Source organism: Nansenia antarctica (genome assembly GCF_963989245.1).
Source record: "Nansenia antarctica genome assembly, chromosome: 5".
Classification (NCBI taxonomy): domain Eukaryota; kingdom Metazoa; phylum Chordata; class Actinopteri; order Argentiniformes; family Microstomatidae; genus Nansenia; species Nansenia antarctica.
The window spans coordinates 70735809-70756835 of record NC_137690.1 but is presented as its reverse complement, the minus strand read 5'-3'; the positions used below and the strand labels follow the sequence as shown (position 1 = coordinate 70756835).

General features: G+C 46.3%; 1 protein-coding gene across 2 annotated transcripts; it reads right to left on the bottom strand.

The window, feature by feature from the left end:
• Positions 1-1213: 1213 nt before the first annotated feature.
• Positions 1214-20806, bottom strand: lypla2 (lysophospholipase 2). 2 transcript variants are annotated; one of them, XM_080530858.1, is made up of 10 exons: positions 20772-20806; positions 8990-9082; positions 8373-8404; positions 7267-7332; positions 7038-7085; positions 6105-6175; positions 5239-5312; positions 4017-4118; positions 2824-3000; positions 1214-2717 (listed from the first exon to the last, which is right to left on the bottom strand). In XM_080530858.1, the coding sequence occupies exons 2-10, from the start codon at positions 9065-9067 to the stop codon at positions 2667-2669; spliced, it is 699 nt and encodes a 232-aa protein (XP_080386984.1). In that variant the 5' UTR covers positions 9068-9082; positions 20772-20806; the 3' UTR covers positions 1214-2666. The 2 variants fall into 2 exon arrangements, with proteins under 2 accessions (XP_080386984.1, XP_080386985.1); XM_080530859.1 differs by lacking the exon at positions 20772-20806 and adding an exon at positions 9992-10024.
• Between the last annotated feature and the right edge of the window lie 221 nt (positions 20807-21027).

Below are 21027 nucleotides of genomic sequence, written 5' to 3'. Positions count from 1 at the left end.
AATGTTAGTAAAAGTAGCAATAACATTTCTAATAAGCCAAAGTTTCCCAATTATAGACATCTTGTAATGTATGCATAAGTGTATAATTAAATGCATATCTGCACATCCTCTTCTTTATTGTACATCTTCATTCACAACTTTATTTATTTATAATGAATTACTTATTATTATGATTATTATTATTAATTGACTATTTAATTAATGAGAAGTGTTATGACCATGCCACAACAAGACACACTTGACTCGTGACCTGGGGTGGTCCAGTGGTCTAGCACCGCGGTCTACAGTGCACACATATGCCCATGGGTTAGAATCCGGCCCATGCCCTGCTGACATGCCCCCTCTCCCTTCTTCTCCTAATTTCCTGTCTGTCTTCACTGAATCTGTCCAATAAAATTAAAAATATGAGTGGGACTGGCCCACTCAGAAAAATAACTTTAATTTTTTTTTTTTTTAAAAAGGACACACTTGACTCAACACACTCCTGCTATTTGCATGGTTTATTCCACATACAGGTGTCTTGGGAAATCAAATATTAAGAGGGTCAATAGTCCCTGAACATGTTCAGCCAGTCAAATGAACGACACAGACGATGAGATGACAAATTGACACAACAACATCGAGACAACTGAAGAATCTAAAAATGAGAACAAAACTGTAAAAATTCAACCAATGACAAAACACAACTCAGGAAAGAAATTGCCTAGCAACCGTGTCCCACAAGAAGCAATGGAATAGAAGGATGTGGGAGGTTAGTTAGAGAACACACCAAGGGGTGGAGAAGAGATCAGAGAAACAGAGTTCACAGGATCACAAAATAAACAGACTGACACAACTGATAGAAACTTAGAGGGAAACGGAGGGTACGATGACGTGGAAGATGACATTAAGGGTAGCAGTCACAACAGACAGAAAAAAGAGAGTAAGACATTCATTAAATAGCGAAGAACAATCAATACAGATTTTTTTTCCTCCTGTCCACCATTTTAAATTAGGTTTCAGTAATACAGAACAGGTAATCATAAGGAGAAAACATTCACAAAAGGAAAATACAGAACACCTGATTATTTTAGCACACCTCTCCACTGAGTTAAATTCCTATGATGTCCAAGCTTCTCAAGTTGTTTAAAAATCACTCTTCAAATAAAAGAGGAACAGCTTCTTGTTAAAGCCCCCCCCCCCTCCCCCAGTGTATAGCCATGGAAAGAGCTGAATTACAATAGTGCTGTGTGACGGGTTAATAACTCTGACCTTTCACACTTTATTAGTTGGGTAAATTGACGAATGAATGAGTAGTTTGGTTTGACGGGGGATGATGCCTGTCAGCGGGAGAACGTATTTGTGTTGGACACGGCAGGGTTGAACGCTGCTGACTCAACAAACCCCACAGCTGAGAGAAAGCTGCTGGTGGGAGACAGAGAGATGAGTCATGCTGTGACGAGTGTGTGTTCTGGAACTGGTACCATCTGGAGTGCCTTCTGTAACCGACGCCGATGGAAATTCAAAATCTCAACCGACGATGGAAATTCAAATCTTAATCTTAACCCTTTTCTTCAGTGTATTAAACTAGACTAGACGTAAAAAAAAAAAAACATTATACCTACGTATGTGTTTTTAAAGCCATTATGAATACCTGCATGACATGTCTTCACTACAAACCCAGACCCATCTATGTTTCTAATCATTATATGATGATCTTACACTTTATGGCAAACAAATAAAATCACATCGCCACTACTTTATCTTTAATCCACCTCACCTCCCTCCAGGCAGTGAAAGTGTTTTCATCAGTGAATGTGACCCTGTCCGCCTCACTTAGGCCCACGCCCTCGATTGTGTTTAAAGAACAGAACAATAGTGGCAAAATGTAATGATCCATTGATTTCCTTTATTTCAATTGTTGACTTTCTTTATTATTTATAATCGTCGTCATATCTCAGCACAAGCAGTGGCACCCAGGGGCATCTGGGACAGGTCCACGACCCCCGCTAGCAGCACTTGCGCTGTGGGAACAGCAAGCAGAGCAGTGTGTGGGATGAGTCACTCCAGACAGCACCAGACATCGGGTCTGAGGACCCAGAGTCACAGACACAGGGCTGCTGAACCTGTGCTCTCCTCAGCTGGGGGGTCAGCGCTAACACTGGGTGGAGTCTATGGAGAAGATTAGCCCCAGCTGCTAACTCACTGGCTCACTAACTGACTCACTTACTGACACACCACAGCAGGGAGGAAATGGAGTGGGGAGGGGGGGGAGGAGGATGAGGAGGAGGAGGATGAGGAGATTAAGGGAAAGGGTGAGTTGGGCGGTGGTAGGGCCACAACCTCCAGGGGAATGTCCTGTGTGAGTCTGTGATTCTCCCTCAAAGATAAGACTTGTAGAGTGTGAACGTTACACACCCTGTATGTGTCCATTATGAAGTTTGTTGGGATTGACTGAATGAGGCATGTTTAGTAAAAATGTGTAAATGGGATGAAATGATAATGAGTTAGCGTGTGTGTGTGTGTGTGTGTGTGTGTGTGTGTGTGTGTGTGTTTGAGAGAGAGAGAGAGAGAGAGAGAGAGAGAGAGAGAGAGAAAGGGGGTGCTCATGGCTGTTTCCTGTGGGAGAATGGCAGGTCAGAGGTGAGAGGTCAGTGTCTAAGGGTCACAGTGGGGTGGAGGCGAGGTCAGATTCGGGGCAACTGCTTCTCAATGAATTCCTTTACGCACGCCATCTCCTGCAAAACAAAACAAAAAAACAACTGTAATACAAACCAGAACTTCATGGTATAACATTGAGACTCATGGAGAACACACTTCACTTCACTTCAGTCCCCTTTTTACCTGAGGACAAGAGCTGTGCATGAGTCCTGGGTAGGGCTTGAAGGTGACTTTCTGGGCGTTGACGATGGTCTTGAGCTTCTCTGACGTCATGGCCCCAAACTGCACCGGGATCATGGGGTCCATCTCGCCGTGGCACTGCAGGATGGGCATGTCCTTGTTCCCACTGTTGCTGGCCGCCTGTAAAGTAAAGTAAAACGTTATTTATATAGCGCCCTTCACAGCACGGATGCACAGGGTGCTTTACATCAAAAATAAGAAAAGTGCAATCAAAACATCAAGGATTAAAAACAAAAACGGAGGAACACCCTCACAAGGGACAATATAAACAGAACATTAACAGGGACGATAAGATGGCTATAGGTGACTGCCGGCCTGCCTAAACAGATGAGTCTTTAATTGACGTTTAAAAATGTGTTTTCCGAGGGAGCGGCTCTCAGGTTTGGGGGGAGGGTGTTCCAGAGTCTTGGGGCTGTCACCTCAAACGCTCTGTCCCCTTTAGTTTTCAGTCTAGTCCTGGGTACGACCAGGAGCTCCTGGTCGGATGACCTCAGTGACCGGCTGGATGAGTAGGGGTGGATGAGAACAGAGATGTAGGCGGGGGCTTGCCCATGGAGGGCTCGGAAAGCGAACACCAGCACTTTGAAATGAATTCTGAGTTGCACCGGGAGCCAGTGCAGGCCTGTAGGGCCGTACCGCACCGTCTGGTTAGTATTAACACCTACGGCCACACGCCTCACCACTGGCCTCACTCAGAAATGTTTCATACGCATAAAAGAAGGCGTATGCCACTTTTACGCAAACTTTGGGATTTATAAAAATAAAAATAAAAAACTTGGCGGGAGGATGTGCGGTCCTCCATGCACACTGACCCATCCAGATGCAGATACGAGTGCAGTTTCATATACTGTTATCGTGTGTTTGTTGCGCAGAACTATTGTGCAGAATTTGGGGTCCAGCAATAATAAAAAAAAGCTCTCAATGTTCAGCAGGCTATACTACCAGAACGTGTTTAGGTGAGCTGTTTCTCTTTGTTTGCTGTTGTATGATTGTATTAATGTGTGTATGTATATGTGCATTTATATATACTGTACACATTCTGTTCTACTAATACAGTGTATCAGTCAATCAGTCAATCAGTCAATCAGTCAATCAGTCAATCAACCAATCAGTCAATCAGTCAGTCAGTCTTGTACCTGGGGGAAGCTCTTATGAAGCGGTAACCAGCAGCTTAGAGCCACCACACCAGCCAGCTGCTGCTGACAGGTGAGAGCCGTGTACAGGGCCAGGGCCCCACCCTGAGAGAGAGAAGAGGAGGAGAGGGAGGAGGCAGAGGAGAGGGGGAGGTAGAGGAGAGGAGAGGGGGAGGCAGAGGAGGAGGGAAATTAAAAATTAAGGGAATGCTTAGTCCTTGAAAGATGTTGACAGTTCATTTCAAGATAATATTCCTAACTCATCAACGAAGACAGTCACATGACCAGAAACACCATTGGCCAATCACTGACCATCATGAACTTAAAACCTATTCATGTATTTATTATTTAGCCTTTATTCGCTTTGACCCCGATGCGGACCTGGCACGTATGGGAGACAGACTAGTGTTGAACTCAAGCTCAGGACAAGACAGAGCTCAACACACCTGAGAGAACCATCCACCACACGTTATGTCAATATTGTTAGCCTACAGGAAATCAGCCGAAACCAAATTAATCTTTCATAGATCAGAACAATCATTAATTATTGTTGTTGTTTCGCTACGAAGCCACAGCCGTAAAAAGAACTGTCAGTCTGTTGAATTTACACACAACAGGTCGTGTTGCAACGGTCGCTCAGAATCAAATATTTGATTCACAGGAGCAAACCACCGATAGCTATGATTTACATGAATAACAAGGTAATATAAACAGAGAACTCACATTGGTAAAGGATATGTTTACACATCATCTGACTGACAGAGTTATCTCACCTGAGAGAAGCACCTGACTGACAGAGATATCTCACCTGAGAGAACAGGGTTCGACATTAACGGCTGCCCGATTGCCCGGGGCAAGCAAAACATTTGCCGGGTTTGTTTGCGCGACAGAGACAACGCTGCTGGATCCTGGATCTGTGTATCGGTGTTGCAGGAAGAACAACGGACGGCGCAGGCGCCAGACCAGACCAGACGATCGTGGAGTGAAGATGTTATTAAAGCGTACGCGCCTGTCCACCTGTCTGTTGATCAGCGTGTACGCTTTAATAATATCTTCACTCCACGATCATCTAGTCTGGTTTGGCACCTGCGCCGTCCGTTGTTCTTCCTGCACACGCAAACAAACTCGCGCAAACAAACCTGGCGAATTTTTTTACTTGCCCCGGGCAATCGGGCAACCGTTAATGTTGAACCCTGGAGAACCACCTGACTGACAGATATCTCACCTGAGAGAACCCGCCCAGCAGAACACGGCTTGCAGGGATGCCATTCTTCACCTCGTGGTCAATAATGGCCTTGACTGTGGAGAAGAGAGAGGGACAACAGAGACTTGAAAACAGACACGGTGGAGGGGATGGTTGTGCTGTGGGCAGTGTTGCCAGATTGGGCGTGTTCCCGCCCCAATTGGGCTACTTATGATCACACTGGGCGGCTTTTAGACTGTGGTTAGGCTGGAAAACAATCCCATCTGGCAACACTGGCTGTGGGGGGGAAAATTAAGCGAATGCTTAGTCCTTGAAAGATGTTGACAGTTCATTTCATGATAATATTCCTAACTCATCAACGAAGACAGTCACATGACCAGGAACACCATTGGCTAATCATTGACCGTTATGAACTGAAAACCTATTCATGTATTTGTACTGGCCAGTAGTCTGGTGTGGTGTTGTTCACAATATTGGCGTTTCATTGAACTCGAGGCCTACCCATAGGGTTTCAATGGAGAACTACCGATAAGGTTTCAATGGAGGCCTACCCATAAGGTTTCAATGGAGGCCTACCCATAAGGTTTCAATGGAGGCCTACCCATAAGGTTTCAATGGAGGCCTACCCATAGGGTTTCAATGGAGGCCTACCCATAAGGTTTCAATGGAGGCCTACCCATAAGGTTTCAATGGAGGCCTACCCATAAGGTTTCAATGGAGGCCTACCCATAGGGTTTCAATGGAGGCCTACCCATAAGGTTTCAATGGAGGCCTACCCATAAGGTTTCAATGGAGGCCTACCCATAGGGTTTCAATGGAGGCCTACCCATAGGGTTTCAATGGAGGCCTACACATAAGGCCGGTTTCAACGCAGAATATCTACTCACTGTTCTCTGATGCCCTCTTGATGCCAGCCTCATCTTCCGGAGAGTCTGGGCTCAGACCCATCAAGTCAAACCTGTAGCAACATACAGATCAGTGTTAAGCCCTATTCGCACGGGTCTAGTATTACCTGGGGACCTCATGAGATTTAGAAATTCCCCCTCCGCGTCTGTGTTTCGTGCGGCGCATTCGGATTATCTCCCGGATATGATGTCAAGGCTCTGTGTAACATCCGCTAAACTATCCAGCATTATATAAAATAGAATCAAAAGCTCCACCTTTAAAAACATGCTAAGTACATTTAAGTACATTGTGCTAATACCTCTTTCACTTCACTTTTAAGTAAAACATTTAATGCAGGACTTTTACTTTAACAGTACTTTCACGGTTCGGTATTAATAGTTTTACTACTGATAGTTAATAGTTTTACTTGAGAAACAGGTTTTGAGTACTTCTTCTACCACTGCCAACACCAACATCCCCAGTTGGAGAATGGGTGAAAGTAAAGCAGAAAGAAGCAGACAAAAAGGCGGAGAAAACAAAAAACCTTGCAGACAACCCCAAATCACTGAAATGCCGTTTCGCACTGGACTAATATTATCACATGACCTCTGTGTGTTTGGCAAAATATGGTAGGTAATTTGCGGTGGAATTTTTACTTCACAAATTAGGGACATTGCAGATTCGCGCGGAATCAAGATCACAGACGACCTCCGCTATTATTACAAATTACTAGAGGTCCCCACGTAATACTAGTGCCATGCGAATAGGGCTTTAGATGCTTGAACACACATCTCCTACAGCGAACAGAACAACAACAGGGGAGGGAGTTCCAAATCCAATTAATGAAATCTCCTTTCCGTTGAGGTGTAGATTACAGTTAAACCTCTGGCCAATGAGACCTCTCTCAGAAGAGAAAGAGGGGGAAATATACTTACCATGATGGCATTGTCATCTTCATATTAAGAGTGACAGGGATTCGGGGCCTGGAAGAGGAAGATAGAAAGAACAGAAAGAGAGATTAACAAAATAAGAAACTAGTTTCTGATTGCAAAAGAACAGACACACTATATCCTGGGACTAAACTGGGACAGAGGCACTGAATTAAAGCAGTAGACACATCGGAACATATGACCGAAGACTCAACAGAGGAGGACACCGACTTACGCGTGGGGGCAGATGTACTTCACATGTGGCAGCCGGATGGCTGTCATGGCGTCTGCCCAGCCATGCCTGGTAGAAGAGGGGAACGGTATTGGTTAAGACAATGAGAGAGAGCAGCACTTGGCAGTACAGTCATCATTAGACACAGCATGAAGGCCGACTCCTAGTAGACACCCACACGGCCACAACAGCCTGTTTAGATTCAACTCTATTGTCATCGCAGAGTACAAGTACCAGACAACGAAACGCAGTTCAGCATCTAACCAGAAGTGTAAATAGTGATATAAAAACATGAAAATGTTAGTGATAGGTATAGTATGGCAGTAGTGGTAGTTTAGAGGTATGAGCTATGTAGCCTACAGTACGGTATGTCCAGATGTATAAATAGTGGCTATATCAAAGGAGGTATGTGCAAATGTGCAAAAATATGTTTTGTGCAAAGGTAGTATTCGTAAACAGCAGCAGTAATAGAGTAGTAAAGGGTAATTGAGGGTAACTGTGACGGGCAAGTGGACGAAGGTGCTGAAGACAAAGAGTGTACGAGAGAGAGACAGAGAGAGAGAGAGAGAGAGAGAGAGAGAGAGAGAGAGAGAGAGAGAGAGAGAGAGAGAGAGAGAGAGAGAGAGAGAGAGAGAGAGAGAGAGAGAGAGAGAGAGAGAGAGAGAGAGAGAGAGAGAGAGAGAGAGGGAGAGAGAGAGAGAGAGAGAGAGAGAGGAGAGAGAGAGAGACAGAGAGAGAGAGAGAGAGACAGAGAGAGAGAGAGAGAGAGAGAGAGAGAGAGAGGGAGAGAGAGAGAGAGAGACAGAGAGAGAGAGAGAGAGACAGAGAGAGAGAGAGAGGGAGAGAGAGAGAGAGAGAGAGAGGGAGAGAGAGAGAGACAGAGAGAGAGAGAGAGAGACAGAGAGAGAGAGAGAGAGAGAGAGGGAGAGAGAGAGAGAGAGACAGAGAGAGAGAGAGAGAGAGACAGAGAGAGAGAGAGAGGGAGAGAGAGACAGAGAGAGAGAGAGAGGGAGAGAGAGAGAGAGAGAGAGAGAGAGACAGAGAGAGAGAGAGAGAGAGAGAGAGAGAGAGAGAGAGAGAGAGAGAGAGAGAGAGAGAGACACACTCACCCTGAGTCACCCAACCCATGCAGGAAGATCACCTGTGGTGAGGAAGGAGAGAGTTAATGGTCCACTGACAGAATACCAATAAGCATGCCATACTGGCGCTCGTGACTAAACACCAAAGAAGACAGCGCCAACTCCTACTGTTGCCAAGACAACTCCTTAAGCTTCGAATTACAAAACAAAACGGGCCGTTTACTCGAGGCATCATAAGAGAAGAGCAAGCCAGGAGACTTTGAAAGCCAGATTTGGCAAGCCTTCTATCTAACGATCAGAGATGTGCCTTCTCAAACTATGAGCAGTGAAACTGACACTCTCTCTGTTCTGTGAGCTTTGAATTCGTCAGTTTAAATGGGTGCTAGCAGAACATAGAGAGCTGATTGATGTTGGTGTGATCGGTGATGCAGTCCATGTTGCTGGTTGACCCCCCCCTCTGTTACCTGTGACCCCCACCCCCACCCCCCATGTTCTACATGTCCTGATCATTCAAAGCCCGTCCTGCTGACATACAACAACCCTGGTCTCTGAACGTGCTCTGCAACAAATGTGCTGATGAAGGCAGCAGGTCACAGGGCCCAGCGGAGGGGATGGAGGTGGGGGGGGGGGGGTCTGGTTGGTCTCACCGCAGCAGTCTCCTTCTCTGTCCCAGACACCGTCACAGCCTCGGCGAGCAGCGGCACAGACATGTTATTGCCACACATACACTGTAAGGGGTGCTGGGGGGGACAGAAGAGGGAAAGGCATGTCAATGCGTCAGTGACGCTCGCGGGTTATCAATTAGAGGAGGCTGGCGGAGGTAGGCTAGACGTCGGAGGACGGGCCTCATTGTGATGCACGGGACGGAATGAGGAGTGGCGTCATTCGTCGTTTCATTCAATGCTTTACAATGAGCCCGCCCGTCCTCCGATTTCTACCTCCACCGGCCTCCACTGTCTGTTATCAATAGGCTGACAGGTATTCAGCTGATAGGTCCACTTTTGGGGACAGCAACAACGACAAAAGAACTGAACATGCCACACTTTTATGGTTGCTTTGAACCAAAGAGATAAGAGGAAAAACAGGTTCTAAAACTCATTAACTAAATGTGCTCCAAACTGCAGTTAGGCCTGGGTTATTAACTAAACAGCCCAACACACCACATTTACTGGCTGTCACTGATAATGGCATAGTAGAGCAAATTGTTAACTAAAATGAATACTTTTGTTATTCTTTAAAAACAACATTAACCTAATATTAACATAAAGGAATGGTAAGGGACAGAGGTTAAGACTGTGTGTTGTCTGAATGGGGGGTGGAAAGTGAAGAGGAAAGAGAGAAAGTAAAAGCAAGGAGAAAGCAAAAGGGATTGTGTGGTTAATGTATAGGCCTAAACGTGAGAGATTATAAAGAGTTAGTTTGAATCCCCACACCCTACCCTACAATGCACCACAGTCAGTGAATGCAGGGGAGACAGAGAAAGAGCCAAATCAGGGGAATGACAGGCTCAACAGAACACGGCTGTGCTTACAATATCCGTATTGTAATGATACCTATCTGTCCAGCGATGACGTGCGTGCTCATTCATGGGATAGCCCCATCCCTGACATCACCTTGCATCAATGTAAGGCTAATAAAAGTAGGCCTACCTCTTAGAGATCGATACAGATGTATATTTGGATCCCAGCAATCATATTCCTCCAAAAACATCTATGCTCAGCTGTGCTCTAGCTCAGTTCTGAGGCAAGAGTCAACAGGTAATGGCATCAATGAGACAGAGTGAAAACGCTTTTGTTCCACCAGTGTAATCGCTGACTTCAAGCCATCACTTAACCACTCTGTAATTGTATAAGTGCATTCGCAAAGCATGCAAGCGTTCTCGGGTCCCTAGTACAAATAGCAGAGGCCACACATCGGCTCCTCCTGCATTGATTTTCCACGATTCCTTGCCAGTAAAGGGAAATAGCTAAACTGCAATGGAGATTTGCCGATTTCACGGTCACCTCCCCACCAGCCTCCCACGGGTGATTACAGACAATGCGGTCTGTGTGAACTACAACATCACGCGGTTCCTCCATCTGACTCCCATTGAACTTGGGAGGGGAAGCGTTGACTGCCGGACCAAAAATAACTCGCCACCTAATTCATGTTTAGCGCACTGACAATCAGGTATTGGACCATGATATACTGTCCCCAGTTAATAATAACCAATCCCAACGCCACCCAGCGTAGCTAGCTCATTAGACTGTGTGTCTGCGGCAGTCTGTCAACACACCGGACACCTCGCCTAACCAACCAGCTACCGCTGCTGTCCTGACAGCTGAACTCGCATCAGTTCGTTGTCTCTGACACACAGCTGGTTAGAAGATGTAATATGGGTGGCTCAAAGCAACATCTGGTTTAGGGTTAATAATAACTGTTTTTTTTATTAGCGAGCTAAAGAAGAGGGGGTGAAGAAACCGGGGGTGAAGAAACAATGGGCTGGGCTTAGCAAGTACCACCACGTAGCTTAGCTTAGCTAGTAGTACCACCACATAGCTTAGCTTAGCTAGTAGTACCACCACATAGCTTAGCTTAGCTAGTAGTACCACCACATAGCTTAGCTTAGCTAGTACCATCACATAGCTTAGCTTAGCTAGTACCACCACATAGCTTAGCTTAGCTAGTAGTACCACCACATAGCTTAGCTTAGCTAGTAGTACCACCACATAGCTTAGCTTAGCTAGTAGTACCACCACATAGCTTAGCTTAGCTAGTACCATCACATAGCTTAGCTTAGCTAGTACCACCACATAGCTTAGCTTAGCTAGTACTATCAAATAGCTTAGCTTAGCTAGTACCACCACATAGCTTAGCTTAGCTAGTACCATCACATAGCTTAACTTAGCTAGTAGTACCATCACATAGCTTAACTTAGCTAGTACCATCACATAGCTTAGCTTAGCTAGTAATACCACCACATAGCTTAACTTAGCTAGTATAACCACACAGCCCAGCTAGCTAGGCGGTGGGAGTAGCAGAAGGAGTAGTAGAAGGAGTAGTAGTAGAAGGAGTAGTAGAAGGAGTAGAAGGAGGAGTAGAAGGAGGAGTAGAAGGAGTAGTAGGAGGAGGAGTAGAAGGAGTAGTAGAAGGAGGAGTAGTAGAAGGAGGAGTAGAAGGAGGAGTAGAAGGAGTAGTAGAAGGAGGAGTAGAAGGAGGAGTAGAAGGAGGAGTAGAAGGAGGAGTAGAAGGAGTAGTAGAAGGAGGAGTAGAAGGAGGAGTAGAAGGAGGAGTAGAAGGAGGAGTAGAAGGAGTAGTAGAAGGAGGAGTAGAAGGAGTAGTAGAAGGAGGAGTAGAAGGAGTAGTAGAAGGAGGAGTAGAAGGAGTAGTAGAAGGAGTAGTAGAAGGAGGAGTAGAAGGAGTAGTAGAAGGAGTAGTAGAAGGAGGAGTAGAAGGAGGAGTAGAAGGAGTAGTAGAAGGAGTAGTAGAAGGAGGAGTAGAAGGAGGAGTAGTAGAAGGAGGAGTAGAAGGAGGAGTAGAAGGAGTAGTAGAAGGAGTAGTAGAAGGAGTAGTAGAAGGAGGAGTAGAAGGAGGAGTAGAAGGAGTAGTAGAAGGAGGAGTAGAAGGAGTAGTAGAAGGAGTAGTAGAAGGAGTAGTAGAAGGAGGAGGAGAAGGAGGAGTAGAAGGAGGAGTAGAAGGAGTAGTAGAAGGAGGAGTAGAAGGAGGAGTAGAAGGAGTAGTAGAAGGAGGAGTAGAAGGAGGAGTAGAAGGAGGAGTAGTAGAAGGAGTAGTAGAAGGAGGAGTAGTAGAAGGAGGAGTAGAAGGAGGAGTAGAAGGAGTAGTAGAAGAAGGAGGAGTAGAAGGAGTAGAAGGAGGAGTAGAAGGAGGAGTAGAAGGAGTAGTAGAAGGAGGAGTAGAAGGAGGAGTAGAAGGAGGAGTAGTAGAAGGAGTAGTAGAAGGAGTAGTAGAAGGAGGAGTAGAAGGAGGAGTAGAAGGAGTAGTAGAAGGAGTAGTAGAAGGAGTAGTAGAAGGAGGAGTAGAAGGAGGAGTAGAAGGAGGAGTAGAAGGAGTAGTAGAAGGAGTAGTAGAAGGAGTAGTAGTAGAAGGAGGAGTAGAAGGAGGAGTAGAAGGAGGAGTAGTAGAAGGAGTAGTAGAAGGAGTAGTAGAAGGAGGAGTAGAAGGAGGAGTAGAAGGAGGAGTAGAAGGAGGAGTAGAAGGAGTAGTAGAAGGAGGAGTAGAAGTAGGAGGAGTAGAAGGAGTAGTAGAAGGAGGAGTAGAAGGAGGAGTAGAAGGAGGAGTAGAAGGAGGAGTAGAAGGAGGAGTAGAAGGAGGAGTAGAAGGAGTAGTAGAAGGAGGAGTAGAAGGAGGAGTAGAAGGAGGAGTAGAAGGAGGAGTAGAAGGAGGAGTAGAAGGAGGAGTAGAAGGAGGAGTAGAAGGAGTAGTAGAAGGAGGAGTAGAAGGAGGAGTAGAAGGAGGAGTAGAAGGAGGAGTAGGAGGAGTAGTAGAAGGAGTAGTAGAAGGAGTAGTAGAAGGAGTAGTAGAAGGAGGAGTAGAAGGAGGAGTAGAAGGAGGAGTAGAAGGAGGAGTAGAAGGAGGAGTAGAAGGAGGAGTAGAAGGAGGAGTAGAAGGAGGAGTAGAAGGAGGAGTAGAAGGAGTAGTAGAAGGAGGAGTAGAAGGAGGAGTAGTAGAAGGAGTAGTAGAAGGAGGAGTAGAAGGAGGAGTAGAAGGAGGAGTAGAAGGAGGAGTAGAAGGAGTAGTAGAAGGAGGAGTAGAAGGAGTAGAAGGAGTAGTAGAAGGAGTAGTAGAAGGAGTAGTAGAAGGAGGAGTAGAAGGAGTAGTAGAAGGAGGAGTAGAAGGAGGAGTAGAAGGAGGAGTAGAAGGAGGACTAGAAGGAGGAGTAGAAGGAGGAGTAGAAGGAGGAGTAGAAGGAGGAGTAGAAGGAGGAGTAGAAGGAGGAGTAGAAGGAGTAGTAGAAGGAGTAGTAGAAGGAGAAGTAGAAGGAGGAGTAGAAGGAGTAGTAGAAGGAGGAGTAGAAGGAGTAGTAGAAGGAGTAGTAGAAGGAGTAGTAGAAGGAGGAGTAGAAGGAGGAGTAGAAGGAGTAGTAGAAGGAGTAGTAGAAGGAGAAGTAGAAGGAGTAGTAGAAGGAGGAGTAGAAGGAGTAGTAGAAGGAGGAGTAGAAGGAGTAGTAGAAGGAGGAGTAGAAGGAGGAGTAGAAGGAGGAGGAGAAGGAGGAGTAGAAGGAGTAGAAGGAGGAGTAGAAGGAGGAGTAGAAGGAGGAGTAGAAGGAGGAGTAGAAGGAGGAGTAGAAGGAGGAGTAGAAGGAGTAGTAGAAGGAGGAGTAGAAGGAGTAGTAGAAGGAGGAGTAGAAGGAGGAGTAGAAGGAGGAGTAGAAGGAGGAGTAGTAGAAGGAGGAGTAGAAGGAGGAGTAGAAGGAGTAGTAGAAGGAGGAGTAGAAGGAGGAGTAGAAGGAGGAGTAGAAGGAGGAGTAGAAGGAGGAGTAGAAGGAGGAGTAGAAGGAGTAGTAGAAGGAGTAGTAGAAGGAGTAGTAGAAGGAGGAGTAGAAGGAGGAGTAGAAGGAGTAGTAGAAGGAGTAGTAGAAGGAGGAGTAGAAGGAGTAGTAGAAGGAGTAGTAGAAGGAGGAGTAGAAGGAGTAGTAGAAGGAGGAGTAGAAGGAGGAGTAGAAGGAGGAGTAGAAGGAGGAGTAGAAGGAGGAGTAGAAGGAGTAGTAGAAGGAGGAGTAGAAGGAGTAGAAGGAGTAGAAGGAGTAGTAGAAGGAGTAGAAGGAGGAGTAGAAGGAGTAGTAGAAGGAGGAGTAGAAGGAGTAGTAGAAGGAGGAGTAGAAGGAGGAGGAGTAGAAGGAGGAGTAGAAGGAGTAGTAGAAGGAGGAGTAGAAGGAGGAGTAGAAGGAGTAGTAGAAGGAGGAGTAGAAGGAGGAGGAGTAGAAGGAGTAGAAGGAGGAGTAGAAGGAGGAGTAGTAGAAGGAGGAGTAGAAGGAGGAGTAGAAGGAGGAGTAGAAGGAGGAGTAGAAGGAGGAGTAGAAGGAGGAGTAGAAGGAGGAGGAGTAGAAGGAGTAGAAGGAGGAGTAGAAGGAGGAGTAGAAGGAGTAGTAGAAGGAGGAGTAGAAGGAGGAGTAGAAGGAGGAGTAGAAGGAGGAGTAGAAGGAGGAGTAGTAGAAGGAGTAGTAGAAGGAGGAGTAGAAGGAGTAGTAGAAGGAGGAGTAGAAGGAGTAGTAGAAGGAGGAGGAGTAGAAGGAGGAGTAGAAGGAGTAGTAGAAGGAGGAGTAGAAGGAGGAGTAGAAGGAGGAGGAGTAGAAGGAGTAGAAGGAGGAGTAGAAGGAGGAGTAGTAGAAGGAGGAGTAGAAGGAGGAGTAGAAGGAGGAGTAGAAGGAGGAGTAGAAGGAGGAGTAGTAGAAGGAGTAGTAGAAGGAGGAGTAGAAGGAGTAGTAGAAGGAGGAGTAGAAGGAGTAGTAGAAGGAGGAGGAGTAGAAGGAGGAGTAGAAGGAGTAGTAGAAGGAGGAGTAGAAGGAGGAGTAGAAGGAGGAGTAGAAGGAGTAGTAGAAGGAGTAGTAGAAGGAGGAGTAGAAGGAGGAGGAGTAGAAGGAGGAGTAGAAGGAGTAGTAGAAGGAGGAGTAGAAGGAGTAGTAGAAGGAGTAGAAGGAGGAGTAGAAGGAGTAGTAGAAGGAGGAGTAGAAGGAGGAGTAGAAGGAGTAGTAGAAGGAGGAGTAGAAGGAGGAGTAGAAGGAGTAGTAGAAGGAGTAGTAGAAGGAGGAGTAGAAGGAGGAGTAGAAGGAGGAGTAGAAGGAGGAGTAGTAGAAGGAGTAGTAGAAGGAGTAGTAGAAGGAGGAGTAGAAGGAGTAGTAGAAGGAGGAGTAGAAGGAGGAGTAGAAGGAGGAGTAGAAGGAGGAGTAGAAGGAGTAGTAGAAGGAGGAGTAGAAGGAGGAGTAGAAGGAGTAGTAGAAGGAGGAGTAGAAGGAGGAGTAGAAGGAGGAGTAGAAGGAGGAGTAGAAGGAGTAGTAGAAGGAGTAGTAGAAGGAGGAGTAGAAGGAGTAGTAGAAGGAGGAGTAGAAGGAGTAGTAGAAGGAGGAGTAGAAGGAGTAGTAGAAGGAGTAGTAGAAGGAGGAGTAGAAGGAGGAGTAGAAGGAGTAGTAGAAGGAGTAGTAGAAGGAGGAGTAGAAGGAGTAGTAGAAGGAGGAGTAGAAGGAGGAGTAGAAGGAGGAGTAGAAGGAGTAGTAGTAGAAGGAGGAGTAGAAGGAGGAGTAGAAGGAGGAGTAGTAGAAGGAGGAGTAGAAGGAGGAGTAGTAGAAGGAGTAGTAGAAGGAGGAGTAGAAGGAGTAGTAGAAGGAGGAGTAGAAGGAGTAGTAGAAGGAGGAGTAGAAGGAGGAGTAGAAGGAGGAGTAGAAGGAGGAGTAGAAGGAGGAGTAGAAGGAGGAGTAGAAGGAGTAGTAGAAGGAGTAGTAGAAGGAGGAGTAGAAGGAGGAGTAGAAGGAGTAGTAGAAGGAGGAGTAGAAGGAGTAGTAGAAGGAGGAGTAGAAGGAGGAGTAGAAGGAGGAGTAGAAGGAGTAGTAGAAGGAGTAGTAGAAGGAGGAGTAGAAGGAGTAGTAGAAGGAGTAGTAGAAGGAGTAGTAGAAGGAGGAGTAGAAGGAGGAGTAGAAGGAGGAGTAGAAGGAGGAGTAGAAGGAGTAGTAGAAGGAGTAGTAGAAGGAGTAGTAGAAGGAGTAGAAGGAGTAGTAGAAGGAGTAGTAGAAGGAGGAGTAGAAGGAGGAGTAGAAGGAGGAGTAGAAGGAGGAGTAGAAGGAGTAGTAGTTAATTTAAGACAGATATTAGCAGCAGCCTTTATACGCTAGCTAGCTAGCATGCTGCTACATCCTTGCAACCAGTCAGTTTCCCCTAAGCCCGTTAGCTAGGCTAATGGCGCTTTTCCACTATCGGCCCGGCTCGGCTTGGCTCGGCTCGCTTCGGCACGCTTTTGAACAGTTCTGCTTTTCCATTATACACAACAGACCAGGAACGAGTAGGAGGAGTAGGCGATAGTAGGCGGAGTTACGCGTCATAAAAGCGTGCCATGGTGGTGACGTATATTTTCACGAGACACAACACAGCCACAACAACAGCGACATGGAGGAACTTGAAGCTATCATATACTTTTTCCTCGGCATGTGGTATATTATTAACCGTGGTTTTTTGGAGAGAAAGAGAAAGAGAGAGAGGAAGCTATGTACACATAATAAAGTCATGTTTTTTGAACCCTTAAAACCACTGCCTTCACTTGTCTGCTTTATGAATTGTATGAGCATATGAGATGGCTACTGCCTGATCGATGTCGACACTGCTCGTAGTGAATATAAGCACTTGACTTCAAAATGACCGTAGATGGTGGAGTTAGCCAGCATAGTCTTGTCTTTTTACCACCTTCATATCACACTCTTATCACGGTTGACACAGCGCGGAGCGAATTCCCTGGTAAAACGTTTCTCTCCCCCCGCTGTCAACAGGAGTTTCAACCAGCAGCGGGTGAACTCCCGGTTCATTGAGTTTACGGTTAAAAGCATAACTTCTCGGGGTGTCAGCGCGGTGGTTAAGGGCTCAAAATGACCGTATACCGATGGTGAAGTTAGCAAAGGAGTATTGTGTTTGTACCACCTCCATAGCCGGTGTTATTCACTGAAATTCGAATGGAGTCTTTCTATAAATTCCTCAGTTGAACGGAAAGTCCTAAAGTGTTTTAGCCATCCCCCTTTCCACTGGTAATGAGGAATTGGCAAGAATAGATCGATATAAATAGATCAACATTTAAAAACAGATGAAGAGAATGATTACAATATAGAGATAAAAGTGTTATTACTGGAACTGTATTCTATTAGTGGGATAATGCACTCTCTCTATTTCGGGCTAAACTGTGCAGTGTAGCCGGCGTCCTGGTTCCTCCAGCAACCGGACACTTCCATAAATAACAAATATGTAATATGTAAATATGTATAATACCACGTTCATTGATAAAATGACGCCAGGGATGGAAAGGGGTGATGGCAGTTTTAGAAGGGGGATGATGAAGCTCTGGACTACGGAACGGCACAGCACAGCACAACAGTCCCTGTCCCAGGCCACCATCCCACCCTGCCTGAAAACCTCAACTATCATCCCAGTCCCGAAGAAAAGCACGGTGAGCTGCCTAAATGACTACCGCCCGGTGGCACTCACACCAATCATCATGAAGTGCTTCGAGAAACTAGTCCGGGCCCACATACTCACACGCCCTCCCGCCCAACCTGGATCCATACCAGTTCGCCTACAGAGCCCACAGGTCCACAGAGGACGCCATCGATTCGCAACGACTCTCCACGCCACTCTATCCCACCTGGAGAGGGGAAACAGCTACGCGAGACTGCTCTTTGTGGACTTCAGCTCCGCCTTCAACACCATCCTTCCAGACAGGCTAGTGACCAAACTACTAGACCTGGGTCTATCACACTCTATATGTGCATGGATCAAGGACTTCCTGACCGACCGCCCCCAGAGGGTGCGGGTGGGCCCCCACACCTCCACAGCCCTCAGACTCAGCACTGGGTCCCCCCAGGGCTGCGTGCTAAGCCCCATCCTCTACAACCTCTACACCTACGACTTCACCCCCGTCCACCCCAGCAACTCCATCGTAAAGTTTGCAGACGACACCACCGTGGTGGGCGGCATCTCGGGGGGGGACGAGGCGGCGTACAGGGATGAGGTAGAGCAACTGAGCAATCTGTGCAAGGTTAACAACCTGCTGCTGAACAAGTCAAAGACCCAGGAAATCATCGTGGACTTCAGGAGGAAAAAGTCCGAGATCCAGCCCCTGCTCATCGACGGAGAGAGCGTGGAGAGAGTCTCAACCCTCCGATTCCTGGGGGTGCACATACAGGATGACCTGTCCTGGAAGGACAACACAACAGCCACCATCAAGAAGGCACAACAGCGGCTCTACATCCTGAGAGTCCTCAGGAAGGAACACAGCAAGCAGGAGATACTGGTGACCTTCTACCGCGGCGCAGTGGAGAGCATCCTCACCTACGGCATCTGCAACTGGTTCTCCAGCTGCACAACCGCGGAGAGAAATGCGCTACAGAGAGTCGTGAGAACAGCCCAGAAGATCACCGGCGCCCCCCTCCCCTCTCTGGAAGAGCTGTACAACACACGCTGTCTCAGGAAGGCCTCCAAGATCTCCAGAGACCCAACCCACCCTGGGTACGAACACTTTACCCGGCTACCCTCGAAAAGGCGGTACAGGACCATGGCCGCAAGGACAAACAGACTGAAGAACAGCTTCTACCCCAGGGCCATCCAGGCCCTGAACACAGCAAAGACCTAGGTTCTGGGCCCTGGACAGTCTGGACGGATTGATGGCAGCTGCTGGACTGAAAAAATCAGGTGTAGTGCTGAGGCACAAATATGTACATTTCAAGCCTGCAAACTGCGACACTTTAAATGAATGTGCAATAACACTATGTGCAATATGACAACCCTAGTCGTCTATCTGTACAGTATAGTATAGTGGATAGTGTACATAGCCTTTATTTATGTAAACCAGCTCCTTCCCTTCTTATTTATGTAAACCAGCTCCTTCTCTTCTTCTTCACCAGGGGAGCCACCCCTCCTAAATTTCGTTGTTTGGTACCTGTACTATAGCAATGACAATATAGACCATTCATTCATTCATTCATTCATTCAAATGCGATAAGAATTATGTCAAAATGCAGCACCATCATGCACAGATCAGCCTTAAAACATGTAACGTTAGATATATAACGGTGCGACGTATTTCTACGGAAAGGCTGACTGACGCGGGGCTCATTCAATCTCCGCGTTCGTTATAGATACGCTTGCAGCAGCGGGTGAACTCCCGGTGTTATTCACGGGCAAAGACGGTGCCCTTTGCGGGTTAATAACTGTGATTTACCGTGGGTTAGGATAACAATTCAAACGTGTCCGGATAGGGGAGAGGACAGGGAATCCAAAACCATTTGAATGGTGTTGATCCTACACTCCTATCACGGTCGACACAGCGGAGCGAATTCCCTGGTAAAACGTTTCTCTCCCCCCGCTGTCAACAGGAGTTTCAACCAGCAGGCGCGGTGCTGCGAGCAGCAGCGGGTGAACTCCCGGTTCATTGAGTTTACGGTTAAAAGCATAACTTCTCGGGGTGTCAGCGCGGTGGTTAAGGGCTCAAAATGACCGTATACCGATGGTGAAGTTAGTGTTTGTTATTCACCGGTGTTATTCACGGGCAAAGACGGTGCATAATAGCGATTTTTGTGTTATGCTTGTTGTAAATAAAAGTTATATGATGCATTGAAATGACATTAAACTAAGATAATACGATGGTCAGCATAATTTTTCGAATCTTTATTAATAAGCTATTACAGAAACTGTAGTGACATTTTCCTAGAGCGAATGTGGTATTTAAAGATGGCGGTTAGCGAAGAAATCTATGAACATGGGATGACGATTTCCATTGACCAATCAACGGTGTGCAGCGTCACACGTCACACGCAGCCTGGCAAAAAGGTTCCTGCCCTCGATGGGTAGCTAAAGAAGCGACCCGACCCGGAAAAGCGCCAAAGAAGCAGGCCAGCCCGGGCTGACCCGGGTCAGCCCTCAAGTGGAAAAGCCCCATAATACGAGTAGCAGACCACCACACAGCCATTCTCTCTCTATTCAAACCACACATCTAATATCTCTCTATTCAAACCACACATCCATATCTCTCTATTCAAACCACACATCCATATCTCTCTATCCAAACCACACATCCATATCTCTCTATTCAAACCACACATCCATATCTCTCTATCCAAACCACACATCTAATATCTCTCTATTCAAACCACACATCCATATCTCTCTATCCAAACCACACATCTAATATCTCTCTATTCAGACCACACATCCATATCTCTCTATTCAAACCACACATCCATATCTCTCTATTCAAACCACCACATCTAATATCTCTCTATTCAAACCACACATCTAATATCTCTCTATTCAAACCACACATCCATATCTCTCTATTCAAACCACACATTTAATATCTCTCTATCCAAACCACGCATCCATATCTCTCTGTTCAGACCACACATCTAATATCTCTCTATTCAAACCACACATCTAATATCTCTCTATTCAAACCACCACATCCATATCTCTCTATCCAAACCACACATGTAACATCTCTGTGTTCATTGTCTGTGCGCCAGTAGTCCACCACCACCCCCCTCCTCCTCTCTCTGTCTCCCGCTACACCCCTGACATGTTCGGGGCCGGCTTCGACCGTGTATTTCGATAAATAACCCCCTTCCCGTGTGCTGTGAAACCACAGCCGTAACCCCAAAGCATATATACATGTTCGGTTTGGCACCAGGATACAGGAGTAAGTGTAATAAAACCTTTTTTTAATAGATATTCTTCATCCACTTACCGCTTAGCTGTCCCAGATCACAACGGAACTTCCGCTGCTGTTGTACAGGGGCGGGGCCTTGTGGGGGCTGAGGTCATCAGGCCCCGCCCCATCCTGGACACTTTGGAATAGCGATGCGTTTTTTTAAAATAAATATATAAATAGAGAGTCTCCATGTAGTGTACATTAAATGTATTCATTCGCCGATACGATATATATATATATATTTTAGGTAGGCAAGATGTGAGATGGACACTTCCTGCCTTATTGATAATAT

Bases quoted from the DNA above. Each gene is read 5' to 3' on its own strand.
- lypla2 (XM_080530858.1), bottom strand. From the start codon at position 9,067: ATGTGTGGCAATAACATGTCTGTGCCGCTGCTCGCCGAGGCTGTGACG. The intron at 8,405-8,989 runs GTGAGACCAACC...TCCTCACCACAG, and splicing joins CAGAGAAGGAGACTGCTGCG to GTGATCTTCCTGCATGGGTT. The intron at 3,001-4,016 runs GTACAAGACTGA...TTTACTTTACAG, and splicing joins TTCATAAGAGCTTCCCCCAG to GCGGCCAGCAACAGTGGGAA.